This window comes from Artemia franciscana, chromosome 11 (assembly GCF_032884065.1).
Source record: "Artemia franciscana chromosome 11, ASM3288406v1, whole genome shotgun sequence".
In the NCBI taxonomy this organism is placed as follows: Eukaryota; Metazoa; Arthropoda; class Branchiopoda; order Anostraca; family Artemiidae; genus Artemia; species Artemia franciscana.
In genome coordinates this window covers 4,105,977-4,124,100 of record NC_088873.1, presented here as the reverse complement: position 1 = coordinate 4,124,100, position 18,124 = coordinate 4,105,977, and the positions used below count along the sequence as shown (strand labels likewise).

General features: G+C 35.3%; 1 protein-coding gene across 1 annotated transcript in view; it reads right to left on the bottom strand.

Moving 5' to 3' along the window:
- Positions 1-18,124, bottom strand: part of LOC136032704 (guanine nucleotide exchange factor subunit Rich-like) — a 131,123-nt gene that overhangs the window by 61,568 nt on the left and 51,431 nt on the right. The window contains exons 8-11 of the mRNA XM_065713009.1: positions 17,476-17,673; positions 12,145-12,517; positions 9,651-9,946; positions 3,392-3,632 (exon numbers count right to left, since the gene is read on the bottom strand). Of these exons, the coding sequence (XP_065569081.1) occupies positions 3,392-3,632; positions 9,651-9,946; positions 12,145-12,517; positions 17,476-17,673 (1,108 nt within the window). The remainder of the gene's footprint in view (positions 1-3,391; positions 3,633-9,650; positions 9,947-12,144; positions 12,518-17,475; positions 17,674-18,124) is intronic.

The following is an 18,124-nucleotide window of genomic DNA, read 5'->3' as shown; positions in this document are numbered from 1 at the left end:
ACAATTTGGTTTTAGATCGGGCCTAGGCTGTCAGCATGCTCACCGTGCTTTGACTTCTTTATTAAAAGATGCCCATCGCACTCGTCGTGTACTTCATTTCGCAACCCTAGACTTGTCTAAAGCATTTGACAGTATTTGTCATACTCAAGCATGGAGAGCATTATGCCAGAGAGGAGTAAATCCGTCGGTATTTCACGTGCTTCGTTTTTGGTACTCCCATTCTTACCTTCGCCTTAAGTCATTAGATAATTCTTATTTTGGTCATATCCCTGTTCGTTGCGGTGTAAGACAAGAGGGAGTTCTTTCGCCGTATATTTTTAATGTTTGTATTGAAAATGTACTATCAAAAATATCGACTACGTGCCTACTAGGACCATCTGATATCTCATATCTGGCTTATGCGGATGACCTTCTTCAAATTAGTCAAACTGAGTCTGGTCTTGCCCGTTCAGTGAAGTCAGTTACTTCTGCTTTCCGCGATATCGGCCTGTACCTAAATATTGACAAGCGTGAGTTTCTTGTTTTCAACGGTAATAATTGTTCAGATTCACTACACTGCGGTGGTTTTAGTATTCCTCGTGTTAAATCGTTTCGTTGGCATAACAGTTTGCGATTCTATGAATGCTCTCCGGTCTCGTGCTGTCAAAGATATTAGTGATAAGCTGAGACTCGGTTACTCTAAGATTGTAGCAAATCGTGGACACTACAGGAGAAGAGCGCTAACTCGGCTTTACTCAAATTTTGCGATCATTCTGTACTCTTCTGTTCTGGTATTAGGCCACTTCTGTTGACTGGTGATCTAAAACGTATTCGTATAAATTATTACCGGTACTGCAAATTTCTTTTATATCTATCTCGTTCTTAACAGAATACAAAACTGTTTAAAAAGTATTGTGCGACAGATATTACTGGTGCTTTCGAAAAATTATCTGCCAATCTAGCTATTGAAGCGATTTATAAGCTAGGATGTTTTCATCGCCTTATCCGTCTTTTTTCTGTATGTGATTAAATTTGTTTCTTGTATTACTTTTGCTGTTTTTCTTTTGTATTTTACTCCACTTAACCTCTGTTTTTGTAAAGTGGGTGATAAATAAATTATTATTATTATTATTGCTTTTTCTTTAGCTGTTCAAGGTCATTTGTCATCTTGTGTGATTTTGCATGCCTCATAGATACTAATACCACTCTAGAGGAGGGGAAAATGATGTAATTTATGCTCTTGAAATGTATACAAATATGATGTCGCTCACATGAATATTTTTGCGAAAATTAAGACTTAAAGCAAATTTTCTTAAACTCGTAACTTATCTAGATCTTTTTTTTTCAGGCCAAAAAATCCCAGGGTTTCTATTTTCAAAAAAAATGTCGATCATTTTCAGGAAGAAATATACATACGTAAATACATATAAAGTTCTACTTTAAAGAGAGTAGATAGATATACTGCTGAACAAGATGACTTTCTCGACCTGATTGTAGAAGACAATGACACTGAAGAAACTGGTATACAGACTGCATTAATGATGTTGATAGTAGCTCAGAATTAAATGATCCAGACCTTGCCAGCAGAAGTGAGAGCTCAGTACCAAGAAGATAAGGAGTTTCCACTGAAATATTGGCGCTGGGAGAAACGGTGGTAAAAATACGAAAGCTGGTTCGAATCCTGAAAACGTCTTCCAAATTTCATGATCATTTTAAAGCTATCTGCAAGACATTTAATCTTAATTCATCCATCAAAAAAGATACGAATGTTCGATAGAACAGCACCCTTACCATGATAGAAATGTACTGTACCCGGAAAGAGCTATTGCACGACTTCTTAAACCGAAATATTCGTGACGCTAAAATCGAAGCGCTCAAACTTCACTTTACTTTACAGCAATGATTGGTCCATTATGGAGACTGTCATTAGAATTCTTCACCCATTTAAGCAGGCAACGGCAATAACTAGTGGGTATAATTATGTTTCTGCAAACGAAGATGCGTTGATGGTTAAAGGATTTCAGTTGCTTTGTCAGACACCAGATAGCGGTGCTATGTCTGAGTCAGTCAATGGCCTGAAAGAATTATTCACTATTCAGCGCAGGAGATACTTTTTTACCTGTCCTGGGTTTGATAAGCTACTCAACACAAGAGCTGGCTTTTTTTTACCCTGTAATTTATGAAAAAAATGAGCAATATAAACAGATATTCAGCTCGTCAGGCCGTCTCTTCTCTTCTCCACTAGTTACTCTCCTGTGTGAGAAGTACAGAAGAACTCGCTCAATTCCAGCTGAACTCTTTCCCAATTGACGTCCTTCCTATCAAGACAGAGACTAACCGAAATACACCCCTGACACCAATGAAGAAGAAAGCTTGTTTTTCAGTTTCTCGACACAACTAGGCGGTTGAACTCTTCAGGTCAAAATGAAAAAATTACGAGAGCATATGTGGAGACAGTTCCAGTCTTCTTGAGCGAGAGACAACGATCACAAAAAAATAAATTCTGATCTATTAAAATTTTGGACTGACTGCTTCTACATTTACCTGGATCTATGTGAAATTGCATGCATGCAAATAGCAGCACCTGGAAGCAACAGATATACCTAAAAAAACGGCTCTTTTTTCGGTAAAAAAAAAACTGAAAAAAAGAAAAGAGTTCCGTTTTTTTCTCCGTTTCTGTTTCTGGTCCGTTTTTTTAATTGTCGTTTTTCACTGTTTGTGTTTTAGCCAAAAAACAGAAATGGTGCCAATTCCTATTCCAAAACCACAGAATTGAAGTTTAAAGTTGAGTATTAGAAGCTACACGGCTGATAAAATTTGACAGATTTTGAAACAGAGGAAAATGTCTCCAAAGGCACAAGTGATCTTGATGAATGTTATACCGTCACGTGTAATCAATCGTCCAGGAGAAATTTTCTGTAGGGGAGGGTACTGGGGGAATTATCCGCAGACAGGAATATCCCTGGTAGAATTAGCCAGACACCGACCGATCGACTATGATACCGACGAGAGAGTTCCCCTTTGAGACAACATGTTAAACATCTAAGGTATCAAAAAACTGGTAAAAAAAAAAACAAACATACATTGTGGGTAAACCTAAAGTTCAAATTTCAGCATAATCCTCTTGGTAATATAAAATGGCAATAAAGAAATGATATAAATGCGAATCTAGAGGGTAAACTTGAAGTTTAAACTTCAGCAAAATTCTCTTGGCATTATAAATGGCACAAAAGCGGAAAAAAGAATGCATGTTAGATAAACTTGAAGTTTAAACTACATCATAATCCTCTTTGCAATGCAAATGGAAAAACAAAACAGTAAAAACCATACCTAATGGATAAACTTGAAGTTTAAACTACATCATAATCCTCTTTGCAATGCAAATGGAAAAACAAAACAGTAAAAACCATACCTAATGGATAAACTTGAAGTTTAAACTTCAGCATAATCCTCTTGGCAATATACATATGAACATTGGTCCCAGGGTGGGTGAAAAGTGGAATCCATACTCGCATTCCCTCTATTCCGCAACATAGCCAAAGCGCATGCGTGAGATGTGATCGACCACCGTAATAGGATAATTTACCAGGTGAAGGTGTCCAAAATGTTTCAACACATGATGCCAAAATAATTGGGGTGTTATAAAGAAAAACCTAAAAGCGAAAGCCATTGCAAGTGATGTAGTAAAATAGAATTGAAGCAAAAACAAAACTAAAGAATTCAAACACTGAAAATAATTTAAAACACTGACTTCACATTTGCAACTAAAATGGAATAAAAATTTAATAACGGGTTAAGCTTCTTTTTCCCTGATAGTAAAAGGCTTATGGATGTGAAGCCGAAATGTTCACATCTATATCATTATTCGTTTATTTATTTTTTTTATAGTTCACCATCTTAAATACAATTTATACCTTCCATTTTCTATACCTACATTTTCATATTATTTAAATTACAGAATCATGTGTGAATAGTCAAATGGAATGTCAAATCCAAATGCCAAATTTATTAGACAAATTTCTTTTAAAAATTGAAACGCCGAATTTATAGACGCTGCATATGTGTGGCTAAACCTGTAACAAATTTGTTAAATTTATCAGAAAACAAAAAGAAGTGAAAATATTACTTCACCAAGTTTTACTGTGAAGTAAAACAAAATAATGTGTGGGTAGTCAAATAGAGGCATATTTTTTTTCAAGAAAGGTGAAGCCATTCTCGGAAAGCAGCGTGTAAATATCAAGACTATTGCACATTTTAATATGATTTCATGGAAGTTGGAAGTTCCTGGAAGTTTCCTGGAAGTTGAAATCCTCAAATGATTTTTACGAGGATAATCCCCTCACTTTTGTATAGCTATATACAAAATACATCCGTATATTCACATGGCTGAAAAATACACGAGCTCATTTCCTATTAAGCCATTTAACTCTTTTTCCCAAGGAACTTAAATACATGTGGTAGCCAGGCAAATTTTCTAAAAAGAAATAAAACAGAATATAAACTAATAGACACTATAACTTAAACAGTCCTACCTGCCATAAACAGAAAGAAATAATTGTTAAATCGAAAAGCATACTCTTATTCGCTAAAAAAGAGAAATGAAGAAACTAAATGCAAAAAATTCTTTCAAACGTAATTTGTAAGTGCTAATTTAGTAAGTCCTTAAAATAAAATTTACTTTTTTCAACGGTAATTTCTAAAGGAAAACAGAGACAGTATTTAGTTATAAAAAAGGTTTACTAACCTCATAATAGGGTACTAAAATATATAAATATACTAAATTAGCATAAAGAACTTCTAAAATTTAACTCCTCTTTTATATCAAATTAACATTCATAAAATACTGGCTGAGCATTCCAAGAAAAACAACCTATATTTTTTTTTTTTTATTTGAACATAACAAAATGAAACCTGTTTATATTTTCACCGGGCCCTTCCACCAAAAAGGGTCATCCTATTTTAGTTTTGTGTTTTGTTTTAATATTTTATAGTTTTTCTATTTTTATTAGTTTCATTCTGCACTGAGGACGGTCAAGCGGAGGTCTTGACCGAAGTATTTGCAAAATATTTCAACTTTTTCACTGGCTGTTTATTGTCCTCGTTTTCTTCTTTTCTTTATGATTTTATGTTTTATTTGTAAACTACTACTGTCATCAAGGACTCTACAAAACTATTAGACTATTGGGAAAATAGATGAAGTGCTTTCCGCAAATGAGATTAATGAAAACGCTGGAAATACTCGAGGCAAAATAGCTTTACACCATACTACTAAAAAGGACCAACTTGAAGAACCTCATAATTTTCAGCAACTTTCCATATTACATCCAATCATAGCACAGAACATGGCAACCTTAATGTTTGTGTACAAGGAGAGTTTTAGATAATTCAGAAAATGCATGGATAACTTTCTGCAAAAAACGACGAATCCAAATGTAAGAATGCCCGAAGCGAAACAGCTTTATGGCAGACATTTTTGCCAGGCACTTGTCTCCACTAGTACAGAAATAAATATTTCAAGTAGTCATTTATATTTTACCAGTCCTACAAGTTTTCAACACTTCGTTCTCCGAGTCTTTTTCGGTTTTTAGTTTCGGTCTTCGAGATGATACTTGTATAAATTCAATCTCTAGCACTAAAACTTGAATGTGTCAAAAGCTAAAAATCAGCGGATTTTAACTTAGTTCTCCTTGGTGTTAAGAGCTACAATCGCCACGTAAAATATATCTGATTAATCCAAAGGATTACATCTTTTTAAACAATCATTTCAAAAAAGCTAAAATATAATTCTTGATTATAGAAGCCTTCTTTTATTCAAAATATCTTTTTTAATGTGTTTTCGTGTGGGAGTGTATCCATGGAGGGGGTAGGGGGATTACCCGTCATTATTTGAAAAACAGTCAGAAATTAAAAAGCAAGTTTTTCAAATCAAAGCAAGGAGCAGTACTCTAATTGGCCATCGGGTTTCACAGTTTGATTCAAGCTGCGGCCCAGTTAGGAACAGGCTTGGTAGCTACACCTGTAAAAAGGAACAGGCAACTGAAACGACAATTGGGCCCTCTATGCGCCATCCACGGCTCTGGGGGATCTTGGTCCTTAATTAAAACTTTCAAAAGGTACTATAAATGTTAATTTTCTTTCAAATGAGCCCTTAAACAGCTGTCTACATTTTTCCAGTACCCCCTGGCAGTGAAGAAAATATGATTTTCCATGTTGTTCGAGGTAAGTATATCAAGTTTCCGGTATAGGTATTTCGGCCATGGTGAGGCGAATGCTGCACTTTTGTTTCAACCCAGTGCTTTTTTCGAGGGGTTTAATGCGATTTTTCAAAATTTTCACAAATTTGTTTTGAAAATATCATTTTCTTTTAAGACTAACCAAAATATTAGTTACCATACATGAATCAACTTGGATAGGTCTCAATCAAATTGGAAGACTTTTGAAAGTTTCACTTTCAATTTGCCATATCAATCAGAATTTTTTTGGCTTGGTCATATTCACTTACCGAAATTTATGGCCTCCTCCCGAAGCCTAGCTTAATATCTCAAAAGAACAAATCCCACTGACCAAAATTAAGGACATAAACAACAGGAAAAAAATTCTGCAAGCCAACTAATGAAGCCTGTTTAGTACAGGTGCCAATCATATACTCCATCCTCGACCAAGATAGTTATGCATATTTATGGGAGAGTCTTCCGAAGCTCCCCTACTAGCCCTCAACTCCTCTGGGTATCCACTGGAAGCTAGGAGGACTTTTTGCTTGTCTTACAGAGAAAGGGCCTCACCACAAACTAAAGGAATAGCCACTACCCAGACTAGAGCTGAGGACCCTTTACTTGTGAGATTGGCATGGTAAATATTTGGCCACGACGGATCAGAATACAAAGGCAACAGAAAAGAAGAAAAATTACAATTTCATCCCCTCTTAAACCATGTATACATTTTTTTTTCTTAATCAGAAAAAAACAGGAACCAACTGTTAATGAAAAAGACTCTCGCATTCAGTTATGCAATTTTGATAGTAGTAGCCTCCAAATAAAAAAGAATCGTGATTTAAAGATCAGCAAAAAAAGCCGAAAACATATGGCACCAAAGAGCTTAAGAATGTTACCCACTGCAGGGTCCAGATTTTGATTCCAGCAATTATTATTATACGCAAACACCTCCATAACATTCCAAACAAGAAGAAGAAGAAGCTAAGAAGGCTTAGTTTTCATTCAGGAATGTATTTGGCTTTGAGAATCAGCGTATTATGTGCTCAAGGACGAAAAGGGAGGTCAAATTTAGCAAAATAGTTCCATTTTTCATAATTCAACGTGGCAACACCGAAGAAAATGTGATGACCCCCTAAAATTTGGTAATCTTGACAAAACCGAAAAGGAGATGTTAAAAAATCGCAGTATTCAGCTATGAATAGAATGCTTCAAATAATTATAAAATAATCAATATAATTTGAATTTAATTTGATAGTTTTATTATCTGTGTAGTTAATAAATAATAGTTGATTCCAAAAATAACAAGAATTTTATTTTTTAATACTGGATTTTTTTCATAAGCCAGTATGAATATCCCCACACAAAAATAAACTTGAACACACATTAAATGCTCAAACTTATAAACAAAAAAAGAAGAAACAGAAGACTGCTCCTTCCAGACTAATTTTTTAAACTAATCTCCATATGCAGTTATTCAATTTTTTGGTAGTAGAGGACGGCAAATTTAAAAAAAGAAACATGGGTGAATAATAATGATAGCAATAAATATAATACGAATTAGGCAATATATACACCTAAGATGGGTCCAAGGGGGGTGAAAAACATTTTGATTCAGATACGATATGTACTTACCATAATTTTCAGTCTTGTCTCGGAGCCTAGCTTAATAGGCTACCTCAAAAGCACTAATTCAGCAGACTGCAAGCTAAGGATAGATGATGTTTTAAATCGCACTACTTTCCATGAACAATTGAAATGAAAATATATTATAAATGGCTCAATTTTTTTTAAAAGACAGCGAAAACTTAAAACTAGTAAAAAAAATTCCACAAAAAAACACACATATATATATATATATATATATATATATATATATATATATATATATATATATATATATATAAACAAAAAGACAAAAACAACCTAAGAAAAACATATAAAGAACAAGAGCAAAGAGCTCATATGGCGCTAAGGACCAGAGATCGGATCCGGTCCGGTTATGTCAATTCCACATCTAGAACTTGTGCTTATTCTTGAACTCGCCAAAGCACTAGAAATCCCCCAAACTCTCACAAAGAGATCGGATCTGGTCCGGTTATGTAAATCACGTATTTAGAACTTGTACTTATTCTTCCTATCAAGTTTCATCCTGGTCTCTCCACTCTAAGCGTTTTCCAAGATTTCCGTTTCCTCCCTCCACCCCCAATGTCCCTGGATCCGATCTAAATTGAAAATTAAACATCTAGACAAGATATATTTCTATAGATCCGATCACCCATTCATGAGATATACATACCTCAATTTTCACGATTTCTCCTCCCCAAAACCCCATCCCCAGATGGTAGAATTGGGAAAATGACTGTTATCAAGTGAATTTGTGCAGGTCCCCTGATCTCTCCACTCTAAGCGTTTTCCATATTTCAAGTTTCCCCCTCCAACTCCCTAAAATGTCCCTGCATCCAGCCTGGATTTAAAATAGGAGCTCTGAGACACGAGGTCCTTCTAAGTATTGAATTTCACTAAGATCGGATAACCCGTTCCCGAATTAACCGTCCTTCCACTCTCCCACCCCACCCAGAGGTCCAATTAGGGAAGCGACTATTTCTAATTAAATCTGGTCCGGTCCCTGATATGCCTGCCAACTTTCAGCGATCGCTATATTGACCACGTAACTAGTTTCAGATCTTCTTCATGCAAAAACTAGGATGGTTCGGGATTCGAGAAAGAGACCTCTCGCACCCTAAGCAAGAATCATACCACTAGACCAGCAATCCACACTTAAGAACAACAGTCATTTGTTTTATCAGCAAAAAAATCTTCTCAACTAACTCGTTCGCTCCCCCCCCCCCCTAGATGCGGGGAAGCGACTATTTCTAATTTAATCTGTCCCCTGATACGGCTGCCAACTTCCGTCGTCCTAGCTTACCTAGAAGTGCCCAAAACTAGCAAAACCGGAACCACAGACTGACCGACGGACACACAGACAGACAGACAAACAGACCAACGGGCAGAAATTGCGATCGCTATATGTCACTTAGTAAATAGTAAGTGCCATAAAAGCACAACGAACACAGTACAAAAAAAGCGAAAGGAAAGCTTTCTTTCGTTTTTGTTTGTTTTTTGTGGAATTTTATTATTAGCTGTAAGTTTTCGTTGTCCTAATAAAAAAATTTAGCCATTTATAATATATTTTCACTTCAATTGTAAATGGAGGGTATTGCAATATATATATGAAGCCGATATATATTCAGGGTTTTACTATTATTTTTGTACTAAAAAGCATTTATGGTTTTAACTGGTTCTTGAAAAATTATAAGCTGTCTTTAACAAAATGAATAAATAAATTTGAATGAATTTATTTGCTATTCAGGCCCATTGGCCATGGCAAGATATTTTCGTTTCAATTCTACAAGTTAAGGATGTACATTCAACTGAAAAGAAGAAATGTTAGCAACTCACCCCCTCTTCACTTCCTTCTTGTGTCTTATAGACAACAGCACCAGCATCTTTTCTTGGTTGCAGAAGCAGCACCCTTCCACAAATATTCAACAGAATACTATAAACCTCTTCATCACTTACTTCAGGGGTCAGTCTCCCCCTTTCAAGTAATAGTTCATTGTGGGAGTCATCTGAGCTGGAGAATCTTTGAAATTCGGCAGTGAGAGATGATAGCGAAACTGAGATCAAGCAGGCTGGGTGGAAGTTCCAATCACTGAAATCAATGGTGCGGAGTTTGATCAGATCTATATTGATCCCTAAAACAGCAAACTAATTGTCAAAAACGAAATTATAGTCATACAAGTCAATACTTTATAATTAAAAACATGTTCAATTAGAAAAAAACTGCCAGAAAAACAAAGAAGCGGCACTTTTAAAGGGGAAGGGGTAATTAATTTAATTAATTAAACGGATTAAATTAAAATGAATGATAACCAATTTGACCATAACAACATTTATCTCTAAATAGTAAATAGTATACATTGTCAATTAACAGTTTCATATTGATTTTGGTACGTAAATTGTTGTTAAAGTTAAATAAATATATTAATTAATTAATAATTAATTTTAATAGTAATAATAACTAAAATCATATGATAATGGTACAGTAGTACAGTATTAGATAGAGCAACACTGTGGAAACTACTCTCACATTATGGCATACCGGAAAAAATTATTTAACTTATCATCGCTTTCTACAAAGATGCAGAATGCTGTGTACAAACTGGACAAGGGAATACCATGTGTCCTCTCTCTCCTATTGTTCCTACTTGTTGCTGACTAAATCCTTAGTAAATGTGAGGGATATGGGATTGATACTGGTGAGCCGGCGAGACTTGGAGATCTCGATTTGGCTGACAACATAAGCCTTCTTGAAACTTTAAACTGAGACTGCAGACCTATATAAATAGTTTCAAAGATACAGCAGAACAATTTGGACTAAAAATCAACACAAATAAAACAAAAAACATGGCCACCAGTGGGTCTCCTCTTGATATTAGACGTGGAATCAACCGAATAGAGCAGGTGGCTGAGTTTAGATACCTCGGCGGTAGAATCATATATGACAACACTGTATCATTAAACACACAACTATTTAGAAAAGAGTTACCAGAAAAGCACAAAAAACGGCACTTTTCCAGGGGAATTAATTAAATTCAATCCATGGAACGTTTTAGTTTGAGGATTTAGGGACAGGAATTTGGGGACGTTTTCATTTAGGGACGATCTTACCTACTCCTCCCACCCCATTCTGGAACAACTGGATTTTGGTTTGGCGCTAAATGGATAGGCGAAATGGTGATCTTCGGCAATATGTCATCCTTAATCCACAAAACATATAATAAAACAAATTGATAAAAAGACTATTAGATCCATATATTTTCGTTTCATGAAATTTCTCTTGTGTAAACCCCTATGTGCTAGAAACAAAAGACTAGTGTCAACCGTGGCTGAGCAACATCGCGGTCGCTATTTTTCTAAGCTTGATAAGACAAACAGCCTCCATCCTGCTATGTGTTAGTAGAAAGATTTCAATCTACGTTAAGCTGATTTTTCCCATATACTTAGTAATAGTGTATTACATATAAACACATGTGACTTCATATAGTGTTTACCCAAACGAAGAGTATTCCTTGAATATTTACGCTATTCATGCAATTCCTTGAGAGATTATCATGACCATAAAAAAGTTATTCAGTTGGGGACAGAGAAGAAAAAGTCGTAACAAGGAAGTGTTTGGGTTCACCCTCACTCAAGCGCATGTTTGTTAAACCGAATATAGCAAGTAGTTGTTTTCTTTTTCGACTACTATTAAAATTGATTATCTACTATGAAAATTATTTGAATCTTTTTGAATTACCAAAGCCAGAGACAATTAAATCTGATTATTTGTAAAGGTTAAGTCGGAACTTAAAAAAACCGTAGCTAATATATCTACAAAAATTAAGGGAAATTGAGAATTTAATTTTCACTGTGAAAGATCTCATTTTGCCGTTTCTTGTAGTAGCGGGCACCAAATTTAAAAAACAGAAATGTGGATGAAAATCCGCAAAACAATAAGATGAAAACTGTTTATTAAGGTCCAATTTCCCTTTAAAGGTGCAGCTGTCTTTAGAATTAGCAAATAATTAAATTTTCCTTTTTTAACGAACAAAAAAAGTTGTCAAACTTAACTAACTAGTTTTGTTCATTTATTTGCAGGGTTCAACGTGATAAAACTGACGGAAATATGGTATTGCCCTAAAAACAACATAATTTTTCGCCAACCAAGCAAAAAATTTCAAAAATCACAATTTTCATATGTGAATAGAACTATGAGGATGTCACAGGGTAATTTTTGGTTATTTTGATGACCTTAGTAATGTAATGAAATTAGCTGTTTTTATTGTCTAGTAAAGAATTTGTTCTTCTGAAATTTTGATAATAATAGTTTAATATATAAGAAAAAACTCACCTAGGCTCGAACCGTCGCTCACAATTTTCATGATAGACAGACGGCTATCGATTGTATATACGATAAGTTGATCTTTATAGACATTTAGCAACAGTATTTGACATGAGAAAACATGGGACTTCATATAAGAGTTGTCCAAACGAGGAGTGTTTCGTGAATAAACGCGTATCTCATCCTTGTTCCGTGAGAGATCATAGCAGCCACACAGAAGTTGTTCAGATCGATACCAAGAAGGGCAAGTTACGACCACAAAATCTTTCTCTTGTGCTTCGTTGCTGTATAGCTTCCAACGACGAGTGATGGCATTGTAATAAGCAATCCCAGTTCGACCCGCGATGGCTATTAATTCTGCTGCATTATCGACGGCGCAATACTGAAAAACAAATAATTCAAGTTTATTTAATTTTTTTTTATTTCGTAGTTGTTACGCCTAAGGGCGTAACAGCCGCTTTAAAAATTTCCAAAATTCTAAAATACTTGCCAAAAAGCGCTTGCTGAGCTGCATTCTATGTTATACTTTTGATCCTTTCTTTGAGAACAGCTTGACAAAAAAAATTTGCTAACAGACGAGTGAAAATGTCGGATGCAACTTTTAGGTGTAATAGCGACGATTTGTGTCGATAGACTAAAAATAGAAAGAGAGCAGTCGATATCAAACTCAATTGAACTAAAACAAGGGACATGAAGCTTCTAAGCCCTGAATAGTTGCGTCGCTTTGTATGGGTGGAACTTCACAGTATATGAGCAGAGTTTATGCATGTCTTAAAATTACCCAAATAAATTGGTTCTTGCCATCCAGCTGCCGAGAATAGATCTAAACTGACGGGAAAAGAAATCAAAATTCTTGATCGGAGAATCTGCTGAAATTTGAAAGGGCAAAAGGTTGGAATGATTGCGCTGGGGAAAGTACACTCTCATGAGATTGGAGTGAGAAAACAATGGCGTAACTCGAGGGGATAAACTCGAATTCATTCTTGATGTACATAAAAAAAAATTGGTCGTATCAACTGAGTCTTTATCTTCTTTTTTGCCAAACAACTTCCAACGAACGAAAAGCGTTGTGAAATACAGCTAACTAATTTTGCATATTTATTTTCAAGATGCAACGTGGCAACACTGATTGAAATATGCTACTGCCCTAAAAAGAGATCATCGAGTAATGTCTATTAATTTGGCTGCATCATCAACAGAACATTTCAAGAATCTCGCTCGTTTGGCAAAACATTCTTCAGTTTCGGTTGGATTTTTTTATAGTTTTGATTATGTCGTTGTTGTTTCTATTGTTTCAGGACTGCCACCAAAGAAATTCAGAAACAATATCACTCTTTTCAAGGTCGGAAATCCCGAAAAAAAACTGACTAGATAGACAAAACTCTGACTCCTTAAGGTGCTTTCTGTTGAATTGAAAACCAAACTTGCCACGCCAGATAATATTGACAAATAGGTTTTAGCTCAGTTTCAAAGAGGCATGCTTAGCCAACACTCCAAAAATTTGGCTTGCTTCATCCGTTTTCCTTATCAGCATAGTACCTTGTCATTTACTTGTAAAATTACAAAAAAAAAAACAACAACAAAAACGACTAACTTAGAGTAAAATTAAAAAAAAAGATCCTCAGTAATGTTTGTGAAAACTACTAGTTATTCTTTGATTTCTTTGATAGTGTAATTATGAATTGGGATTTTCTTTTAAGGTCTCTTTACAAAGTTTCCGGTTCTTTGGCCTTTGCTAGCAATCTTTAACTTGTTTTAAGGCTGCCTCTGGCACAACTTGGGCAAGGCCTTTTTCAGTCAAGTCTTCATTCTTAATGGCTTTCTGCAGTTTCTCGCTAGTTTACTGTACTAGCTTCTCAGCACGTTCAAATTTATCAGGAGTATACTTCTTTCATCACAAACATTATTATCAAAGTCTCGTATCTTAACATTTTCACATGTTAACATCTTCTCTTCTTCTTCTTTCTTAAGTCTCTCCTCTTCTCCAAGTTATTTATCATACTTTTCTTTTGCTTTCTTTACTTTTTCCGTCTCTATATATGCCTTGTAGCTTCAATAGGCGCCATGGGCTAATTGAAGTAGCCCGTTTGCTGTGGGGTGCTTTTCAGTCGATTTTTAAACCTTTTGATTCGATTGCACACAACTATTCTAGCACTGAGCAACTTAGATCTCATGAAAGCTTGGTCTTCAATAAGTATTCTCGCAGACTTCACAAACACTCATTCAGCGTCCACGATTTCATGCGCAAGACTGACCCAACACTTTAATGACATGACAACAGTCGAATATTTTACTTCACTAGATGCCGTTTTCTGAAAAAAATCCATGCAGAGATAGAAAACTAGAGTTCGCCGAAGAAAAGAAGGAAAAGGATCGCCGTTTAACTAGAAGAACCTCTACTTATCAGAAAGTCTGTCCACTGAAGATTCAAAAGGTGTGAATATGACAATCCTCGCAATATCATTAAGACTTCTTTCTAGTTGTCTATTCTCTGGCATTATACACTGAAATTACTTTAAAACTCATCCGCAATCCAAGAGTAAATTCCTAAAAAATATCTTTTGAGGCTCTTTTGCCAGTAACTTAAAGTAAATCGCATCTACTTTGCTAAGATATTTTAAAACGTCAGCTCAAAATGAGCACCATCACTTCCTAACATCCGAAGCTTTTCCGATTTTACAAAAACGTCAGAAATAACCGTATTCAGTCTCTCAAGCAGTTCCTCAGCAGTTAAATATATCATGAAGAACCTGTCCTGAAGAATTAAGGTCTCTCTCAGAAAGTCTCAGCTGTGATATATCCCATGAAGAAGGTCTCAACCTGACGCGTGAACTTTCCCATGGCTCCCTGACCAGTAATTTACCATGACATGCAGCTGTTTCTTGGCTTCGACATTAGTTGTTTCGTGGCAGGAATATGGTCCTATTTCTTAACTGGGGAGATGTAGAGAAATGCACAAGTTAGGAAGCAAGGGAATAGGTGAATATAGAAAAACAATGGAAGAACAGCATTAGACGGAGGACAAAAAGGACAGTGACAGGAGGACAAGAAGACAAAAGGAACGAAAAAGGAATAAATCAATAAAGGTAATGAAGGGTAAGAAGAAAGACAGAAGAGCAGTCTTACGCATTTTTAAAGACCGAAACATGGATTTCTCTTTATAATTTCAAGTCTTTATAGAGAAATTTCTTTCCAAATTTTGACTTTTAATAGGTAACATGGTTTGGTGGCAAAAATGTTATTTGTTTCAATATTCTTTCCTTGGGATGATCCTTTCCTGGTGAAATTGGAGTTCATTTAGCAGTTAATGGTCGTTGTAATCCACGGTGGTAACTCTTGTTTTTATTTACTACTATTTTTCTGTGATTTATTTTAAACTTTGATTTTATTTTATGAATGATCAGCCTTGTTGTCTCCTTTTTCCTTTTTGTTCTTTTCTTCTTCCCTCTTTTGTTTTCAACAATGTAATTTTGTTCCAAGTCCTATGAACCACGTTTATCAACCATGTTTAAACCATACGTAGTCTGTTTTAAAAATGAAAGATAATAACAGAAAGATACCAAAATGCGCAGTCTTTTTGTGAAAGACCGCATCGTACTTAATCTAATCACTTTCGCCTCATAAAAAGGGCACTAGAACTTTCCAATCGAATTAGCCATTTCCTACATTTCTGCAACCTCCCCTTCTACAAGAAGTGACAGGAAAGAAAGAAATATATAGGAATCACACCGTTCTTTACTTAGTACCCCCGACAGGTAGTACTTTAATACTTCTATGTCATCAAATTCAGAATTCTTAGTGAAGTAATATGAAAGCAGTTCTTCGTTTCCTAGACTTAAATGCCTCATATTTAAGTCAATAACATACTGAATATGTAATTTTTGCAGGGTAATCGATTACTACTACAGTCATTATTGTTTGATAACATTTATTCATATTAAAGGCTTAATAATATCCTGGAATAATAACCTGATTCTTTCTTGTCTACAGTTTCCAAACTTTTGGAAGAACTGAACTATTTGAGTCAAGATAGTTCAGTTAATTTTTATAAAATTAATCGATTTTCAGTTATTTCCTTTTTTAACACAAATTGTTTCAGATAATGGACTGACTGAAGGTGTAACACATTACATAAACTGAATTGGCTTGAACAGTTTAATCAAAATAAGCTTATTATATAATATACGCAGAACGCGTATATTATATAGCAGTTTCTTAGTCTATAGTCTTCTATGTATATATATTTTCATTTTATTTAGCAAAGAAAAAAAAATTATACGTAACTATACTGAGTCTCCCAACCCTCTCTAATAAAATGATTAAACATTCACTGACTAGACATTCGCGTAATATCAAATTAACAAACATGCAAATAAATAAACCAAATAAAATAAATAAATAATCCTCAAATAAAACAAACAATATCAGGGCGACACGACTTAGATTAAGGCTAGAAGACTTTTTGCATGCCTATTTTTCCAATAGGAGAACATGGAATCAAATAGAAAGGAAAAACTTTCCTGGACTTAGATTATGCTGATAATGAAAATGTGACGTAGGGAAACGAAAAGATTGATCAAGTGGGCAGCTTCGCTTACCTTAGTAGTATTATTAGTAAAGACGGTGGGAGCAGTGAAGATGTTAAAAGTAAAATAACCGAGGCTCAGGGTGTCTTTTTTACAGTTGAAAAAAGTTTGGAAGAATAGGAAGATAAGTCTGCAAACCAAGATTAGAATATTAGAAGCTACAGTGATGATAGTGGTCAAATATCGTTCTAAGCATGGGTGCTCCAAAGATCGTATGCAGATCTGTTAGATGTTTTTCAGAGAAATGTCTACAGATTGTTCTGGGTACCCGGCTGACTGACCGTATTTCAAACAATAGACTGCACGAAAAATGCGGTTTTATCCCACTTTCAAGGGCTATAATGAGAGAAAGGTTGAGATAACTTGGGTATGTTTTGTGGATAAAGGATGACAGATTTCGAAGACTGTCCATTTTGGCCAACACTCAAAGGCTAAACAGAAAACAGGTCGCCCACGGTTGGGGGGGGGGGGTTAGGATGTCATAAAGAAAGATTTAAATGAAACAGAAATTTCCTGGAATGTTGTACAGAGGGCTTTGAATAGATTGGAATGGAGGAGGGGCATGCGCAGTTGTGTTAGCTTAGTGATATGGTGAGTTGTTAGTAGTAGTAGTAGTAGTAGCTCCCGTTCGCAATGGATACACTAGCCAAACAGCCGTCTACTCAGTCAAATGCGGGATTTTTTTTAAACAGGATGGCTGTTTTTTTTTCTAAAATGAAGAAAGATCTACATATCGATAAATAAAACAACTTACTCTTATAGGCCAATTCAGCGCTAGATAGGAATAAGGAACTTGAACAGTGATCCACAATTTACTGTCAAGGAACGTTGATCCAGGAGTTCTGTTGAGAGATGGCGACACTGCTCTTCCTTCTTTTCGACTTTTTGACAAACCTGGATTGCTCAAATAAATTCTGTCGTCGCCATGTAAATACAAAGCTTGATCTACACTCTGAAAATTACACTAAAATGAGCAAAATACACAAACAACAGACTAGAAAGTTGGGAATACGGTTTCCATAGTTTGATGTTTTATGGTGATTTCCTGAACAAGTGCCCTTCGAATTGAAAAAAAGGAACCTTTTAATCTATATTTTGTTTACAGAGGAAGTTTCGTTCGGGGGGGGGGGGGAGGACTCACCGAAAGAATTTTTCGGTCACATGACATGATTGAAAAACGGTAATAAAATAAAATTAAAAAACAAGTTTTTTTTAACTGGAAATAAGGAGCAGCATGAAAACTTCAAACGAACATAAATTATTCTGTATATGAAGGGGCTACCCCTTCCCCATGCCTCGCTTTTTACGCTAAAGTTTGATTTTTGTGTCCATTCTTTGAGAAAGAGTCCTGAAACACAGAACATGTCAACAAAAATCTAAAACGATTTAAAAAGACTATACTT